General features: G+C 40.8%; 4 protein-coding genes across 10 annotated transcripts; all 4 read left to right on the top strand.

Annotated features, from left to right (window-relative positions):
• Window positions 1-332: 332 nt before the first annotated feature.
• Window positions 333-2,689, top strand: calhm3 (calcium homeostasis modulator 3). 2 transcript variants are annotated; one of them, XM_076973766.1, is made up of 4 exons: window positions 333-662; window positions 886-1,006; window positions 1,142-1,397; window positions 1,588-2,689. In XM_076973766.1, the coding sequence occupies exons 2-4, from the start codon at window positions 948-950 to the stop codon at window positions 2,029-2,031; spliced, it is 759 nt and encodes a 252-aa protein (XP_076829881.1). In that variant the 5' UTR covers window positions 333-662; window positions 886-947; the 3' UTR covers window positions 2,032-2,689. The 2 variants fall into 2 exon arrangements, with proteins under 2 accessions (XP_076829881.1, XP_076829880.1); XM_076973765.1 differs by having other exon boundaries at window positions 333-1,006.
• A 395-nt stretch (window positions 2,690-3,084) lies between these two features.
• calhm1a (calcium homeostasis modulator 1a) lies at window positions 3,085-4,636 on the top strand. The gene is given in 4 exon segments (XM_076974484.1): window positions 3,085-3,271; window positions 3,324-3,386; window positions 3,389-3,678; window positions 4,159-4,636. Coding segments are annotated over 4 exon segments (906 nt in total). The 3' UTR covers window positions 4,525-4,636.
• A 262-nt stretch (window positions 4,637-4,898) lies between these two features.
• LOC143476337 (calcium homeostasis modulator protein 2-like) lies at window positions 4,899-7,758 on the top strand. Of its 2 annotated transcripts, none has more exons than XM_076974483.1 (3): window positions 4,899-5,102; window positions 5,751-6,392; window positions 6,908-7,758. In XM_076974483.1, exons 2-3 carry the CDS (start codon window positions 5,847-5,849, stop codon window positions 7,325-7,327), a joined length of 966 nt encoding a protein of 321 aa, XP_076830598.1. In that variant the 5' UTR covers window positions 4,899-5,102; window positions 5,751-5,846; the 3' UTR covers window positions 7,328-7,758. The 2 variants fall into 2 exon arrangements, with proteins under 2 accessions (XP_076830598.1, XP_076830597.1); XM_076974482.1 differs by having other exon boundaries at window positions 5,558-6,392.
• A 999-nt stretch (window positions 7,759-8,757) lies between these two features.
• On the top strand, window positions 8,758-14,616 carry LOC143476339 (RING finger protein 122). Of its 5 annotated transcripts, none has more exons than XM_076974486.1 (7): window positions 8,758-9,986; window positions 10,371-10,545; window positions 12,510-12,655; window positions 12,849-12,891; window positions 12,975-13,016; window positions 13,164-13,322; window positions 13,819-13,884. In XM_076974486.1, exons 3-7 carry the CDS (start codon window positions 12,546-12,548, stop codon window positions 13,864-13,866), a joined length of 402 nt encoding a protein of 133 aa, XP_076830601.1. In that variant the 5' UTR covers window positions 8,758-9,986; window positions 10,371-10,545; window positions 12,510-12,545; the 3' UTR covers window positions 13,867-13,884. The 5 variants fall into 5 exon arrangements, 3 of the variants coding, with proteins under 3 accessions (XP_076830601.1, XP_076830600.1, XP_076830602.1); XR_013121270.1 differs by lacking the exon at window positions 10,371-10,545 and adding an exon at window positions 14,239-14,616 and having other exon boundaries at window positions 8,780-9,986; window positions 13,240-13,322; window positions 13,819-14,086; XR_013121269.1 differs by lacking the exon at window positions 10,371-10,545 and adding an exon at window positions 14,236-14,616 and having other exon boundaries at window positions 8,780-9,986; window positions 13,240-13,322; window positions 13,819-14,086.
• Window positions 14,617-17,479: the final 2,863 nt, after the last annotated feature.

Here is a 17,479-nt window from a genome sequence, read left to right as displayed (position 1 = left end):
CTTATTTTATCAGCATTAACAGCAAGAAATATATATTTAAAAGAGTAAAACATATTTCAAAGACGTTTAACAGCAAATAAGATAAAACCATCACACGTGAGCGAAAGAAAGGAACGGTCGTGCCACTCTTGAATCAATATAAACGTGCACCGCGAGAGGGCGCTATAGGTCCAAAAACCTCACCTCTAACATCCACCCAAAACTAACAACCCCCTAATGCTTATGTCTAACAAATTGACAATTAACAACGCAAATATGTTAATGTAAAGAGCGTTACATTGCGAGCAATAAAATTATATTTCTCCCTGACGCTCACAGAAGATCACAGGAGCAGCACTTTCACCCTTCACACGGACACCATTGTTTTAGTGCAGAGCTGCGGGTTGATGGTGTGCGGCTATGCACCTGTAGGGTGTGGCCAGGGAGAAGGCTAAAACTTGTACTTGGTGTGGTCCTCTTGGGCTCTATACTGAAATAACGCAGAAGACCTGTTTCTATCACTGACAGATATTATCTTCGGAATCATTCTTTGGTTATCTGAAGGCGCATGTGATTATTAAACTGGTAATAATCGGCGGGTAATTGAAAATAATTAAAAAACGGACTGCTGACTTCGGTAGTGGGAATACTGCTCATATAAACCGATTGTACAACTAACGCAGGTACGCTGTCAATTTATTGAGTTTTAATAATAATAGCTTATAATCACAACCTTTCATATGGATCGCTTAAAACTGGTTCTACAATATTTCCAGTCAAATTCAGAATCGATCTCTAATGGAATCTGTGTGATATTAGCTCTAGTCAGTGTTAAGCTCTACACAAGTTTTGATTTTAACTGTCCCTGCATACCCCAATACAACAAAATGTACGCACTTGGCGCAGTGTTCGTCCCTCCAATTATACTGTTCTTACTGGGAGTCCTAATAAATCGTCACACCGGGGTTATGATGGAGGAATGGGCCAGACCTACAGGCAAGAGGACAAAAAACCCAGCAGTTGTAAAGTAAGGCTTCTTACATTCACTGAGTGAAATATAGCTCATCTTTAAATATCATGCTAAGCCAATTTTACAAGCCTATCTTGTAAAATAAATTTTGGCCTACATACATTTCATTTTAACTAAACAATTCTCCCATAGGTATTTGTTTTCAGCCATGATGCAGCGGGCCCTTTTAGCTCCCATGGTGTGGATACTAATGTCCCTGCTGGATGGGAAATGTTTCGTGTGTGCGTTCAGCATGAGCGTGGACCCCAGTCATTTTAATGGGATGCCCAACAATACAGGCCTGGACGTGATCAAGATCATGGCTAAGGTGCCCTGTAGGGAAGACATGATCTTTAAGAACAATACTTTCCCTAAAGCAGTCTCACGCTATGTGCGCTGTTACTCCCAGGTATGTGGCACATGAAAGACAAAACCAAAGCAATCCAAGCCAAACCAAACATTTCATCTACAGCAGAGTTGGGAGATCAAGAACTTTGTCGATTGTAAATATTAAACATATTGCCAACAAATTGATAATAATATCACTGTTTAAATGAATAATGATGTAACTGTAAACCTTGTGTTCTGCGTTCTTTCAGGCTATAGGTTGGTCTGTCCTTCTTACGCTTATTCTTCTGGGGGCAGTGGCACGAGTCACCAAGCCATGTTTCAATCACGCCATGTTCCTCCAGACACGTTACTGGAGCAATTACCTGGATGTGGAACAGAAGCTGTTCGATGAGACTTGTGTCCTTCATGCCAGAGAGTTTGCCAGAACATGTGTAGTGCAGTTCTTTGAGAGTATGCAAGAAGATGCGGTTCTCAGACTGCCCTTGTCACACGCCTTCAGTTCCCGGGAAACACCCAGTGAAGAGGAAGAGGAGCATCTCCATGGTATAACCAAAAAGAAGCAGATGGATCACCTGCTCCATACGTGGTATGAGTGCCGACCTGAACTTGATGTGACTCAGATGGTCTATAAACCCTCCATGTGTATCACCTGGGATGACCTAGATGGACATGTAGTTCAGTCAGATGTGTGAGATCACAATAAAAGAACAAAAACACACATGTTTGAAAGTTTGAATGCAATAATCGAATTGGTAAATCTGGATAAAGGTATAAATCTTATTTGTAGTACTCAAAGGACTAACATTGGAGAAATTCTAAACAAAGCTTTAACTGTACTTGAGAGAAAACTCAAATAATAACACTGAATTTGATTCAAACTAAGCTTCACTTGGATTACTTATCAAGTTGTGGCAACTGTATTGTACATAATAGTGATATTGTGGAGTACCGGATAACATCATTCTACTGATTGAAAGTACTTGAGTTGTAGAGTTGAGATTTACAGGCATGTTTGTACCAGGCTTTATTCAGTCAAGGTAGATAACTTGCATTTTGTGATTTGACTACAGTAGGATTTAATTTGTTTAGTTTTGCATGTCTTCTTTCATACATTACTCCACAAAATCTATGTGGACAGGATGCAAATAACAGGGGATTCCACCCCTGTACTGGAAAGCACTAATGTGTAGGGTCTACCTGTTTATGGTAGATTAAAATCAAATCTGTGTTAGATCAGTGTACATGTTTGTAATGCTTATTCCATTTATGTTGGTGTTTATTTGTTCTATTTATTTTGGATTTAAATAAAAATGTGCTCATGTGTTTTTGGAAAAGTACAATGCAAGAAGTGTAAAGTTCCCCTCCTAAATAAAAATAACATGTTTATAGAAATGTGCTGTAAGTCATTTATATCATTTATATCACAACAAAGCATAGCATATATCGTAGAACTACCGATACTATCAATATAGCCCGAATGGCAGTACGCAGGTGAAAATCTAGCTGAGGACGCATTGGGTAAATAAAGAAAGGAGGGGTCGAACATGCGCTCCATAACACGTGCGCATTCTAGGCTCATATGTGCACAAAGGCACCTGTATAGGCACTCTTCATATCGCCTTTGTTTTGTTTTGTTTTATTTGCACAACTGAAAAACCATTTTCTGGTCAAAATATTTAGGGCCCTGGACACATTTGCTGATACTGTCTTCATATTTGAGAACGCAAGAAACAGGATTTTGAAGAATGGATAAGTTTCGGATGATGTTCCAGTTCTTGCAAGCTAATCAAGAGTCATTTATGAATGGCATATGTGAAATTATGGCCATGGCAAGCGCTCAACTTTATTCGTCCTTTGAGTTCACTTGTCCATGTCTTCCGGAATATAATTATGCTTACCGGATCGGTATTATGATAGTACAGGTGTTGTGCCGAATTCCGACTCCCCGACAGAATCCTACTCCCCTCGCGTGCACGCGCATGGTTCTTTATTCTTGGCTATGTACTCAATAATAACATATCAGTGCTGACAGAGGAGTGGAGACGTCCAGGGGGAAGCGCGTGAAGGATCCATCTATCTTGAGATATATGTTCCGCTCCATGACGCAGCGCGCTTTGATCGCGCCTGCAGTCTGGATGACCCTGATGGACGGGAAGAGTTTTATATGGGCCTATAGCACCAGAATGCACTTGCGGCAGTTCTTAAATGGGAGTCATGATGTTCTGCCCGATAAAGACCTCGTGAGATTACTAGCGAAGATTCCCTGTGAGAACGTGTTCGACGGACACAGTGTTATTTCCAAGAAAGCAGCTACGAGATATATTCGCTGCATATTTCAGGTACCCCTACCACACACACCGTACACACACGCACGGAAATATTCAACAGATATTATCATAATGTTTTAACTTGTTGTGGTGCAGTGTTCAGAGAGGGAGGTGTTGTTCTGTATAACCGGTTTTGTCTTTTTGATGCTCTGTGAAAAAAGCTTTGTACAAAACAAATAGAACTTGCAATAAGCGTCTTTTACAATATCTGAGGTCACATTTATCCTCATAGTATAGTATGCATTACGCATTCCCAAACACTAACGAGAACACAAGAAAAGACAGTCACCAGCAGTCATCAATGAAAAAAAAAAAATCATAAAATGTATTATGTATTTTACTGGCACATTATGTCATAAAATCTCAAAAGGTCTGTATTCAGACTGGAGGACTGATTTAAAGTTTAATTCTTTAAAAAATAATAATATTGTAAAATACATGTTCCCATATCTAAGTAGGCTATAAATAACTCTGGTTTCTTTGATTCCTCAGGCCTTGGGATGGATGTTTTTACTGGTGATGACTTTGGTGGCGTTTATGGTAAGAGCAGTCAGGCCTTGTTTTACGCAGGCAATCTTCCTGAAAACCAAATACTGGTGCCATTACATTGACACAGAGCGCAGACTCTTCGATGAAACGTGCAGGGAGCACGCCAAAAGCTTTGCCCAGGTCTGCATACAGCAGTATTTCAAGAGCATCATTGGGGAAATAGTGCCGTTCTACAGCAACTAAGGCAAAGAGAAATGCGACCATGAAGATAAACACACAAGCGATGATGAGAAGCTTCTGGGCATCTGTGAGCAGGAGGACATGAACAAAGTTCTCTGGAACTGGCACACCTGTAAACCCCCATTGTAGCTTTACAAACACGGAGAGGACGGCAGCCTGAATGGTGACTCAAGCTCTCCTGTCCCCTCATCCGGCCAGCACTGCCACAAAGCTATAAAGAACAGATGAGCAGCGTATTACTTCAAAGTCTAACAATATGAATTGCAGATTTAGAACCCAGAAGCACTATAGTCTAAGCACTTTAAAGTTTCTCTCTGATATTTCATGACATGATATTAGGTTTCCACCATGTAGGTTTACTCAGGTTGCTGTATATGGTGCACAAATAGTGTTTGGGTAGTTTCTGCCGTTTGGGTAACTTTAACAGAACGCCATGTTGGGATGTGGGTTCTCTCCATATGGTTTAAATACTCCACCTTTTTTTCCACTGGGGAGGAGACTCCAGTTCCTGCTAAAGATTCAACGGCTGTGACCGTTAACAGACGGGCATATAAGGTTCTCTCACAATGTGCTCTCTAACTTGGGCTTTGTGTTGCTAATTGAAGCAGATTTGTACAGGAGAACTCTTTTATTTTATGCTAGATCATTATCCTGTGGACACTCTGAGGATTCATAGCACAGAGACATACATGCCTTAGCCGTGGGACGTAAGTTTGCATTACTCATTTGTTCCTATCACGTTTCTCTGAACAGTTTTAGCTTTCTGTTACAAGACGACTACAACCACTTGCTGTGAATGTGCTACTTTGACAGAAACATTCTTCTGTTCTGCATGCGCTGTTTATAGAAACAGTTGAAACTTGAGCTGCTTCTGGTGCACATGTGAATGTCATGCACAGGGAAAATATTACAACAGTCTGCCAAGTGATACAATTACAGGATTTTATTTTATTCCCTCAATTCTATGAACCTTTTGGACAAAATGTTTCAGTTGCAGCTGTGATTTTTCATATCAAATGATATCACACACACACACACACACACACTTTCTGTGCATCTGCTTTATTTTGCATATTCTCATTATTCCTTGTGGATCTGCACTCTACACGTGGTCTGTGCATTATTGCATTTGTATCCAAATCTTCTAATGCTTTTTTTTCAGGAACTGCCACCAGTTGCTTCCACATGGTCTAATGATCTGTGATCTTGCTTGTCTTGGTAACTACATGTTAGAGCTTGCCTAGGAAGGGATTCAGGGATTCTGGGAATGCTATTACGACACTTCAGCTCCATTGTCCTACCTGGATCGTGTGTTTCTAGAACTTTCTGAGTTTTGCCCTTTTTTTTGTCTTCAGAGATTTTTTTCCCATTTGATGTCAAGAGTCCCCCACAGGTATACAGTGGCAGGAGTTTGGACATACAACCAACGAGAGTATACAAAGTGAAATTAAATGGCTGCTCTCATTTCAGAACCTTTTAAATTTGCTGCTCTTTTCTTTAAAAGTAAGGATGTGGTGATTTTCAATGGCCTCATAGCCCTGGGAACAGTGGCTAGTCAGACAGCATACAACATCTTTGCCTTTGAGTGCCCATGTTCAGCAAGGAGAAATTACCTGTACGGACTAGCTGCCATTGGTGTTCCTGCCCTAGCTTTCTTCATCATCGGGGTCATACTCAATCGAAACACTTGGGATCTTGTTTCAGAATGTCGCATCAGAAAATTCAGAAAGATGTCTGGCGCTGCAGCTTTTGCCCTGATGGGCTCGATCGTGGGGCGAGCGGTAGTGGCCCCTGTCACGTGGGCTGTCATCTCACTCCTCCGGGGCGAGGCCTATGTCTGTGCGCTTAGTGAGTTTGTGGACCCGCTCTCTTTGGAGGACTTTCCCCCCACTCACCAAGGCCTAAACGTCATGGCACGCTTCCCCTGTAAGGACGTTCCCACAGAGCTGCAGCGTTTCTGGGGAGAGATTGAACGACGGCTGAAGTATGAATCTCAGGTACTCGCTGCACGGTTTTCTTTTGCTTCTTTCTATTTCAGTTTGTTGTCCTTTCTTTCTAGCTTTCTTTTTTGTATGCAGACCAAATCTGCCATTACTATGCTTAATTTCTAGAACATAAGTATTCCATAAATGTTATTTTCTCTGAATGTTATAGGCCTATTTATCTAAAAAGAAAGTAATTGGAGTAATTATTTGAAGAGTCATTGTTAGTTAAAAAGACAGTTTGTCAAATCTGGAATTACATGTGAATAGAAAAACTAACTAAAAAAAAGTAACTCATTAAAACCAACCACCTAAAACCAACAGGTAATCAGCAGTTGTACATTTGGGATGAAAGGGATCAAGGGATGAAAGTGATAGATGGATTTACCTTTTATATCATACCTTTTTATATCTTAATCACAGTAGCCTCTTTAAGAAGAATGCTTTAGTTCAGATTTTCCAACATGTGTCTCATAGAATGTACTTGTTTCTTACATATTGTAATTTTATTTTTTGCTGTTTGTCTCCAGCTACTGGGATGGCTGATAGTAGCTCTCCTCTCAGTCATGGTCTTCCTGCTGCAATGTATGAAGGGCTGCTGCTGCTCCCCCCTGGGCTACCAGCAGGAGGCGTACTGGTCCAGCTACCGCTCCAACGAGCAAGCTCTTTTCCAGCGCACGGCTGACGCTCATGCCAAATTCCATGCTGCTAAGAGCGTGAAAAACTTCTTTGGCTTTGTGGCTCTGGAGAAGGAGGAAAATGAGCTTCTGGCAGGCTGCCAGGAAGCCAAAAGCGTCATTCCCAGCCTCGAGTGGAATCGCATCACAGGGGTCTACTTATACAGGGAGAATGGGGGAACTCCCCTGTACAGTCGTCTGAACAAGTGGTCCAACTACAAAACTGAGAGCAACCTTGAGGCCATTGATAAAGATATGGAAATGTTATGTTAAGGCTTTAATTTTCACTGTGTTTTTAACACAGTGTCTTATAAATAATAGCGATTTCACAAGAAGAATACAGTGATGGAGGAAAGTTGCTAGCAAATTTGTATTAGGATAATCAAAAGACTTTTTTGTAGAAAGTAGAGTTCATTCTTGATGTTATGATGTGTTGGCTTACTGTTGGAGATTCTGATGATCATCTGTGTTCTTCAGGCATAAAACTGCCATTTTAAAGTAATTACTGCAAAAGCAATGATTACTGCTCAATTTATTCATATATGATTTATGGTCAAATTGTGTAAAGCATAAACTTTGGGTATTTTTGTCAGAATTGTGTCTCAGGGATGTTACAATTGGTTGTGTGCTTATCTTCTCAGGGTTAGGAGAATGTCAGATGTGAGATGTTGCAATAAAGTTAATTCTTTGTTTCCAACATGGCATTTTTGTTGCCGCTAGACCTCCATATATCAGAAGCATTTGATTTGATTATTTTTATTATTACATTATTACTCAAGAAGCCATGACTGAAATGTGTATAGAGACGATCAGGCAGGTGCCATCCAGAAAATGTGGCAATGTTGCATTTGAAATAGTTAACGAGGTTTCCATTCACATGGCCAGCAGAGCAGCTCCAGATGGTTCTAGAGTTTCCTCACTGGCAGGGGGCAAAACCACAGCAAACACAACATGAAACTCCTTCTAAAAATAGCAGTAACAAGTCTCCAAATAACCTTGATCTTCATATGCTTTTTAAAAACACGCTTACTCAGCAGTGTAATTACAGGATACGGACATATAATTGAAAAAGTTATTGATTTTTTTAGTGTGTATTAAAAGGCATGAACTAACATTACATTTAGGCCTAAATGAAGTACAACATCTCAAATATTTCATAGAAATGACAAAACAACAATATGATGATGATGATGATGATGATGATGATGATGATGATGATGATGATGATGATGATGACGATGGTTGTCATTATGGTAGTTACATTATGTTATGTATCAGTGTTATTAAAACGTTGGTCAGGACCAGATGATAGCCAGTAATGAACATTTGAGTTCATGTTATGAACAAGATTTTACTCACACAAATTCAAATAGACTCCTGTTACCCAAGTCCTGTGCTTCATGCACTTACCCCCAACACACTAAATCACTGAATCAAAACAGTTTTTGCTTCTAAAGCTGTTTGGCTTTAGCAAGATCACATGGAGTCAAACTGTTTTTAAGGCTTTTGAGTTAAGGGGGGAGACAGAATAATGTCTTTTTTGTCTCACTTCACATCTACTGCTGACTGCTCTGTTCTGTTTCTTTAATCCTGTTTTCCTCTCTGTCTCTCTCGCTCGCGCTCTCTCTCTATCACACACACACACACACACACACACACACACACACACACACACCCTCTCTCCATGTAGCAGCACAACAGAGTCAACAGAGCAGCTAGGCGACCCCCATTCCTCTCACAACCTTGCAGAATTCAGTCTGTCTATCTGTCTGTCTGCCTACCTGTCTCCCTGTCTGCCTGGCTGCTGTCTCCTCTCAACAACTTGCAGCTGGAACAGGGTTGGAGGGCGAGGCAGCGTAAAACAGAGAGGGAGGGAGAGAATGCATGAGAAAGGAGGAGGGGGGTGGGAGAAAGGAGAGCAGTGATGCAGACCGCAAATCACATGAGCAGAGATCTGTTTACAAACCAAGCAGTGCTCGATACCATTATGAGGACCCAAGGCTGGAGCAGAAGACTTGGGAAACGTTGGAGCTGAACACAAATACAGCGTGGATGCTTTGTCCCCTGGTTCCCCTCTCCTGTGCGCTTCTGTAGGGGAGCAAGCAGGACAGATGGTGGCGAGGATACCGAGTCGTCACCAGCACAATGCCTCTCGCTGCTTGAAGGGGCTACATTCACACAGGCACTCACGCTGACTGCCGTGTCAGTGTCTCTTCCTTTGTTACTACGGGGGGAAAGGTTGATTAGAACAAGAATACTTTTCTCACAAAACGGACAAGAGGAGCAGGTGGACTTGAGAAAGGTGGCAGAAAGCAACACAGGGATGAGCAGGTGAACGTCTATAACGAATGTCAACGTTCAGAACGCGACAATGTTCTGAATGTAGACAACTGGTACTGTGGTAATGTGGCACTGGTACTGTGATGATACGCCAATAACAATCACTTCACCTTTTACTAAAGTCTAACCTATGTGGAAGGACATCTTCAGAGACAACATGCGTGAAGCACACAAATCTGGAACGTGCAACTGGACAAAAGAGAAAGTCAGACAAATGCTATTTAATAAGTGTCACTTTGTCTGTATTTTTTAATGGATCGCTTGATGTCAGATCAACAACGCCGGTAGTTCAGAGCCAGCAGCTGTTTAACGTGGGTCTGCGTCTTTATGAACGTTTCAGTCAAGAAAAACCAACTTGTCCAGCCTCCGTGCAAATGCTCTATGGAATGTGGTGGGTGCTCTTAATGTGTTAAACTGAGGCTGTAAGGATTTCTTCAACTGTGGTATTGTCTGTGGGAGTTTTGGGAGGACAGAGTGCAGATTACTTATCTGGTCTTGTTTGAGAGGATCTGCGCTGCCTCATTTTGACTCAGACTCTCTGGAGCCATTTACTGATTCACTGGGTCGCCTTGTTTCATCCAGTGGTGTAACGGTGAGTATGAATCATAGCTACTCTGCCCTGCGCGCGCGCGCGCACACACACACACACACACACACACACACACACACACACACACACACACACACACACACACAGCCCAGCCCTGGTGACTTTGTGTTGTATGCTAGACAACCTTCTCTCAAATGTGTCATTCACAGCGTCTCAACTCTCTCTGTGGTTTTCTATCAATGATTCACTAACATCCTCCTAAGATTACAAGTGGCCCTTCCTTAGCCCATACGAGTGAAAGTTTTTTACATTTCCCCCCTGTGTACACACTCTCCTGCAAGTGCTGACCTAGCTGGAGAGAAATCTATTGTTCTGCTATCGCTCGATTTTGTCTGTTGTGTAAACCAAATGTGTCCTTCCTGGCAGCACACGACCCCTGATGGCAGCAGCTATTGTTTCCCAAATGAGGCTTCCTTCCCAGACTGGCGAAGCCTTGAACTGAAGTGAACAGCGTGCACTGGAAGTGCCTCTTACCCCTGCCTCCCACTCAGCCACCCACATTAGACACGGCAGATGGTGGCATCATGGCGGTGGGGCTAAGGTGCAGTCACTTGTAGTAGCTTTGCTTCCCAGCCAGTCCCCCTGACTTCAGCCAGACCCTGGCAACTGCCCCGGCAACAGCGCCCCTGTAGCACTCCTTTGTCTTAAGGGTTCCTCAGAAGGGCAGCTCCACTCGTTTCTCCTCTTTTTCTCTTTGCTACGTTGGTATCAGCAATGCACCCCAAGATCTGAGATCTTACAGCTGAGAAGTGGCTTAAGTTTTATAATACTCATTATCAGTAACCAAAAATGAAATAAAATAAGTTGTAGCTCTTGCTACTGAAGATGCATGCAATATAAGCCATGTGTCGAAGACATTTCAAAATGTGTATTACGTTTTTATTGAACTGTAAATATATAGTTAATGGATATTCATTGCATTCATTCACTGTTGTAAATTATTGTCCAGGGATTTGTTCATGTGTATGGAACGCACAATCATCAAGATTAGTATCAATATGCAGTTAATCTAGTTAATTATTAGCATGTTCAATTTGGGATTACAAAATGTGGAATTGGGTAATGCTATAAAACGGTAAAAAAGATTAAACGGTTTTACCTTTGATACTTCTATCCTTGCTAAGTGTTTCAGTCTAATTTATTTTCAGAATGTGTTCTCCTAGCTGAAAAGCAAAGTATTCAGATGATGGTTTATGTACAATTGGTGATGGTTATTGTTTATAGCTAAAAAACAAAGACAAAATTGTAAGGCGTTTATGAGAGATGTGTTGTGCAGTAAAAGTTAGCCAGGACAGTGAAGGTTTCACCCTGTCTGGCTGCTGGATGTCGCACACAGTGAAGGTTTTCTATTCTGTCTTTGTGTCTCCCACATGCAGAATGCATGCGAGATGCCAGCAGCGACACAAACACTATATTCACGGGAAAACATTAAAAACGGTATTTTGGATTTTACAGCCAAAAATGTTAGGACTGCATGCATTCATTTCTGATAATGATTGCTGTTTGATACAGAAAGCTAAACAGTTAACGACATATCGGTTGTTTAGAGCAGCTACCTATCTCTGTGATATTCCTCGTCTAAGTCGGGGAGACAGGACACATGGATGTGTTTATTTTTTAAATAAATGAAAAGAAAACAGGTAACGGTCCTATACAGAATCTTTAGTTTTGGATCCGCTTTCCAGCTGTCTTACTGAGAGTGAGAAGCAGGTTACGAGTACCGTGCTGTTAACCACACAGATGTAACGATGTTTTAATTCACTTCGATTCTACGGTCGATATTTCTCCTCCGAGGTCCACGCCCAGACGCTCCTGCCACGTTGTCACTGCCTGTTTAGGTGTTTATTGAATGATTTTATGAGAGGCAAACAGTGCGTTAGTTATCTGAAATTAATATATACTAGTAACTCTACTAGTTAAAAAGATTTTAGTATGGCAAAATTCTCCAGAATGTGATCTATATAGCTATGACTTAATAGGCTGTAAAAGTAAATCACTCACGTGAAGTTTGCTATATCTACTCAAACTGAAAAAAGAAACGTGTAAAGCTTGTAAACGTATAAGCTGGACACTCTTTGGAAATGTCACCAAAGAGGTAGACCGCTTTTTCCAGCCGCACTCAGTGTGTCAGTGTGGTTGATATTACAGTGAAAAGTTCATGCAACTCAATGAAGTCCTACAGTGCGTGCAGTGTTACGGCCATATGAGAATGCACACGAGGATGCACTGCAATATGCATGGGGCCACACAGCAGCCTACAGGAGCCTCGTGGTTCTGGGTGGGCTGCCAAGGACCTCTTAGAGGCACTTGTCTCTGCACTGCGTCCACTCATCGGAAAACTAACGTGTTAATTCAACCCCACACTGCTGTGGTAAACAATGTGAATGTTACTTCAATAGGAAAATAATCCACAGTCAATAATCCCCAGCCAAAACAGCGGCGCCCAAATGTACTGAGCATGCACTTCGGATCTGTCAGAACTGGGTTGCGTTTGTGTCTCTACAGGACGCCTGTGGGACCTGCAGGTTTCCCGACCTCAAAATGACCAGCGAGACTACATACCGCCTTCCTCTCAACGTCTACGTCATCATCCTCGGGATCGGCCTTTTCATCTTAATGCTGAGCATGATTTTCTGCTGTTACCTGTTCAGGTAACATCATTGCATTAGTTTCAATAATAAGAAGTGTATAAGTTTAAATATAAGATTTAATATATTAGTGGAAGGAATGGCGGTATAATAACTAATATGAATGTGTACTGAAGACTGAAGGATAGAGAATTCTTTTACCCTGGATATTGTAGCCATACTCATCTGATGTGAAACACATGTTATTCATTCACAGCCTGAGACGACAGGGAACACGGGAACAGTATGGCTACACCGAGGTACATTTAATTAATTTGTTTGTTTGGTTTTTTTTTTAACTAGTTACTGTCAGTCACCTTTTTAAAAATTATTTTCCTTGCAGGTGGTTCTGAAAGGAACAGGGAAGAAGCTAAGCCTTCTTGGAGTAAGGAAACCTCAGTCACACATTCAGTACAAATGTTATTCGAAACAACAGGTTCTGATACTCAGACATGGCACCTACGTTGTGCTTTTATGCAAAACAGACGTTAAACACAATGAGCTTTAAAGTATTCTGCAAACTGTCGTAAAGCCAGGGCAGCTGCTCCAGAAGTCTGCCAAGGTCTTTCTTCTTCTCTTTGGCCTTGGCTTTGTCTGTCCCCATGCAGCAGACCTGTGCAGTTTGCCTCGAGGAGTTCCGGAGCAGGGAGGAGCTCGCCGTGTGTCCGTGCTCACACGCTTTCCACAAAAAGTATGACCGTCTCCTGCCACCACACAGCCTTGCTGTCTTGCAGCTCTCATCATACTGGCTTGTCTATTTGTGCCCACAGCTTAATTAGAAACATGTACACCCACCCTGTTCTGTACCCCTTATTTTCAAGGTACACTTTGTAGCACACAGGTTGTAGAAGTCTACTACTCAAACACATACAGCCAAAATTTCCCCTGCAGTCATAAACTGATGACTGAAGAATATCTATATGCTGACTGACACAAACTCTACTACAGATTGGCAATAGGCTGGACTCACAAAAGTTAATAATAAATGTTTGTAATGAAATATGAGTTGACTGTACATACAAATCTTTCTTATAATGTGTTCACATACGAAACTATAGAGGACAGATGATTTTACAGTAAAAATCATTGCTGTTTAGCCAGTGTGTCCCTCTCTCTGGCTGTCTCTCTGCATCTGCCCCTGGCTGTCCTGCCCTTTGCTCTACCCTCCTGTTTTATATCCTGTTCAGGTGCTTGGTGAAGTGGCTAGAGATCCGAAGGGTCTGCCCCATGTGTAATAAACCCCTTGGCAGGCTCCAGACTGAGGGCACCGAGGCCCTTGCCAACCCCCTGGAAGTGTGATGGGCCCCATGACAGTCCACGAGGATAGAAGATCTACTGGCATCAAAATTACTCAGCTTCACTTGAGAATAATGTTTAAAAAAACACAGTCTCACTTGAAGCAATGTGGCCCACAACTATCCCCATCCAGCACTCTTTGACCACTGTGATACACTGGTAAGGCGTTTTCAAATCAACATAACATCTGAAGGTCTTGTTTAATGCACTATGCATTTAGCCTTAATAAAAAGCAGCCATAGAAGAGTCCTGGGCCAAGTCAGAGAACGTTTGTCTATTAACAGATAATTGTTGTAAATTATGCTCAGCAGGCACAGAACATGGATACAGTAGAGAGTAGACACTGCACAATATGATTATATGCATCCTGCTGCCAACCCAGTGGTGAGAGAAACTATTACCACAAGGACCAAGGCTCATCATAGTTTCACAGCGGAGCATTTTAGTGAACCAACTCTGGTCCTGGAAGTTCATGGCCTAAAAATGTTTTACTCTTACCAAGTTTTCATATTTTGCTGAATAAATTAATCCCAGAAATTGCAACAGGATATAAGAGTCCTTAAAGACTTTGGAATGCTTGCAGCGTGTCTGGACATTATCTGGAAATGGAGTTTAGGTAGTCTATAAGTTATTAGTAGTCATTTTATATTGTATACAGCTTTCAATAAAGTGTAATATTTCCCTGATGACCCAGAGCTTTTCTTTATTAATTGTTTTTAGGTCATACCATTCCTCCCTATTAAGGTAAATAGACTAGATTTGTAAATAAGATTCTTGTGTTTTTCTGTTCTATTCAGATTGTAATGTTGTAATGTTGTAATGGATCATTTAAATTACATTATCTTTGCTGAAGCAGACAGCTGAGTTCTGCTAAGTAATCTATTCTTATATGAAAGGCTGAATTACAAAATGCAACAAACGCCCTTTTCATAACTAAACTCAACAAACTTCCATAGCAGTACACAGTACACAGCAATGATTGCTAGCAGTACTAAGAAGCGAGCCTTGTGACTATCGTCAACTGCATTCCCTGACATTTATTTTATTGTGATCTCTATGGCTGCATGAGAGAGGTCTGTCTTACAATATTAATACTTATGATGCTGTTTATTTCTGCATGTTGTGGTCTGTCTGAGAGACACTTTTCCAACTGCTTAACTAACAAATCGCTGGACAGAACGTGCAGAGAAGTGCTTATCAGAAACAGAACTATTCCGACACTCGTATTTCATAGTTTATTTTGAGCATAAAATTTAATGCAATTAAGGTAAGTTCATAGTGATTTTATTCAACAGTAACAAGAGATGCATGAATAACGTTTGCAAAATGTTAATGAGAGTTTTGTAAATGGAAATCCACACATTCCTTTAGATGTGACATTTTGCAAATAGACCACAAACGCTTCTAAATTATACAACTCAAATGATCTGCTTTATTATCCCTCTGAACAATGCAAATTATATAAATGGTAAATAAACAGATATTATAAATGGTGAATGCCACAGACCAGAATCAACTTCAGTCACTCAAAAAAGGCTCCATCTAGTGACAAATCGAGAAACTACTCAAATCTGAAATGTTGAAATGGGAGGAGGGAAGTGTGCCTGGTTTCTAGGTAAAACATAAATAAATACAAATAAACATACTTGTCATTTATGTCAAGAGAGGTTTTTTTTTTCTTTTACTTTAGATATATGTGGATAATCAGACATGGCTAGTGGTTTGTGTCCCCATAAATGACTAATTAGTTAGTAATTTTCCTCTCAATTACTTCAAAGTTCGTGCATGTTAAGTTTATGTTCTGTGTGCATTCTACTCTATAGCGAGTTTAATAACGGGTGTAAAATCTCAACACATAATTTGAAGCTCATTACATTTAATTTGAAGCGAACGACAGAAGGTAACGACAGATCAACACTCTCATTGTCTCCAGTAGGTGGCGATAGTTACCACACTGAGAAAGTTTCTATCAAGGCAACAAGTAAAATGATTTCCTCTCATCTAAATAGTTTTGTGAATTTTGAATATTTATCAAGTTGTCTAGTAAGACATTTTTGCGATAAATCGATAGTCTGTGAGCATTGTTTAGTTATTCAGTTAAATAAGGTCATCACCACCATTCCTAAATTGCGTATTTTACTAGTTATATAGGCATATAAGATCATTGGCAGTTTCCAGGTCAACACCACAGTGCATGCTGAAAACGCCCGCTAGTAATACCAAATACGCTTTTATATATATGTAGCGAGCTAAATAGTCAACCAACTGACCAACCAACTTTTTTCCGAGAAAAAAATCAGATTGTGAGATTAATGTCAGAATTGTGGGATTAAAGTCACAATTCTGAGAATAAAGTCAGAATTGCGAGGAAAAAAGCCAGAATTCTGGCTGCCCCCCCCCATGTCATATATAATATATATAGCGGCCCTAATCCTCTTTGTTACGGGCAGGGTGTGCGAACTAAAAAGGAAGCGATCACGCCAAGTCTCAGGGAAAAATGATGGTTTAATAGAAAGTGTGCAAACCAAAACCCGTGCAATAGATCCAAATTAAGGATATAATGACCAGCGGTCAACTGATACAAAGACAAGACATATATAGGCAAACAAACGACCCTCAGGTGAGAGGGATCACGGGCTCCGCCCACCTGAGGGACGCACACGACATCACAAAACAACAACAACAACAACAACAACAGCCGCTGTGGACGGAGGCGACCGGTAGGGAGCCGCCTCACCGTGACACTCTTCCGTAAAATCCACACTAGAAGTTCTTATCAACTCTTTTTTTGCAGGGATCATTTCCAGCGTCACACGTATATCAAGATCCCAAAATATTTTATCTGTTTTGCTAATAGTCTTAGTGGGTTTCACGTCCTGGTGAAGATCAATAAAACTAAGATGTTTGTTACATTTTAGGATCGTATACGTAAACAGTAATCTAACGGAGAAGTAGGCTATACATGTGTAAACAGTTCAGTGCAAAATTCATAAACAAAGAAACTGCCTTGAAAAAGAACAATGTTAAAACACCAGACACTTGTGAGCAAAGCAGTAAAAGGATCTGGGGTGCCCACTGTCTTTGTTATTACTGTTTCCGATATTTGGCTGTCTGAAGAATCTGAAGATTACTGGTGAATAACTCTACTGTAGTAAAAGATGTAGAGATGTTCATATATTGTAGTTAAGTATGTATGTACTATATATGAATTTGTGTATGTTAAAGAGAGAGCAAATATTTTTCACTGTGTAATAATATTTTTACTTTCTTAACTATTGGTAGTACAATGGGAAAGCATAAATCAACAGCTAATTAAGCACACTAATCAAACCAGCCAGAAGGAAAAAAGGTTCAAATAAGCGTGAAATTGCATTCACCTTGTGTGACCTAAATACAGCCACCAGCTCCGTGTCACCAGATGCCCATTTTGGGCTGTTTTCAGATCAGGTTTTATGCTTTCACATCACTGAGGTTAATACACACATTTAGCGGCCTGCCTTGGTTTTCATTTTTATATTTAATTCTCATGTCCTGTGTTAATAACATTTATTA

The sequence above is a fragment of the Brachyhypopomus gauderio genome, chromosome 15 (genome assembly GCF_052324685.1).
Source record: "Brachyhypopomus gauderio isolate BG-103 chromosome 15, BGAUD_0.2, whole genome shotgun sequence".
NCBI lineage: Eukaryota > Metazoa > Chordata > Actinopteri > Gymnotiformes > Hypopomidae > Brachyhypopomus > Brachyhypopomus gauderio.
This window is presented reverse-complemented; position numbering and strand designations above follow the sequence as displayed.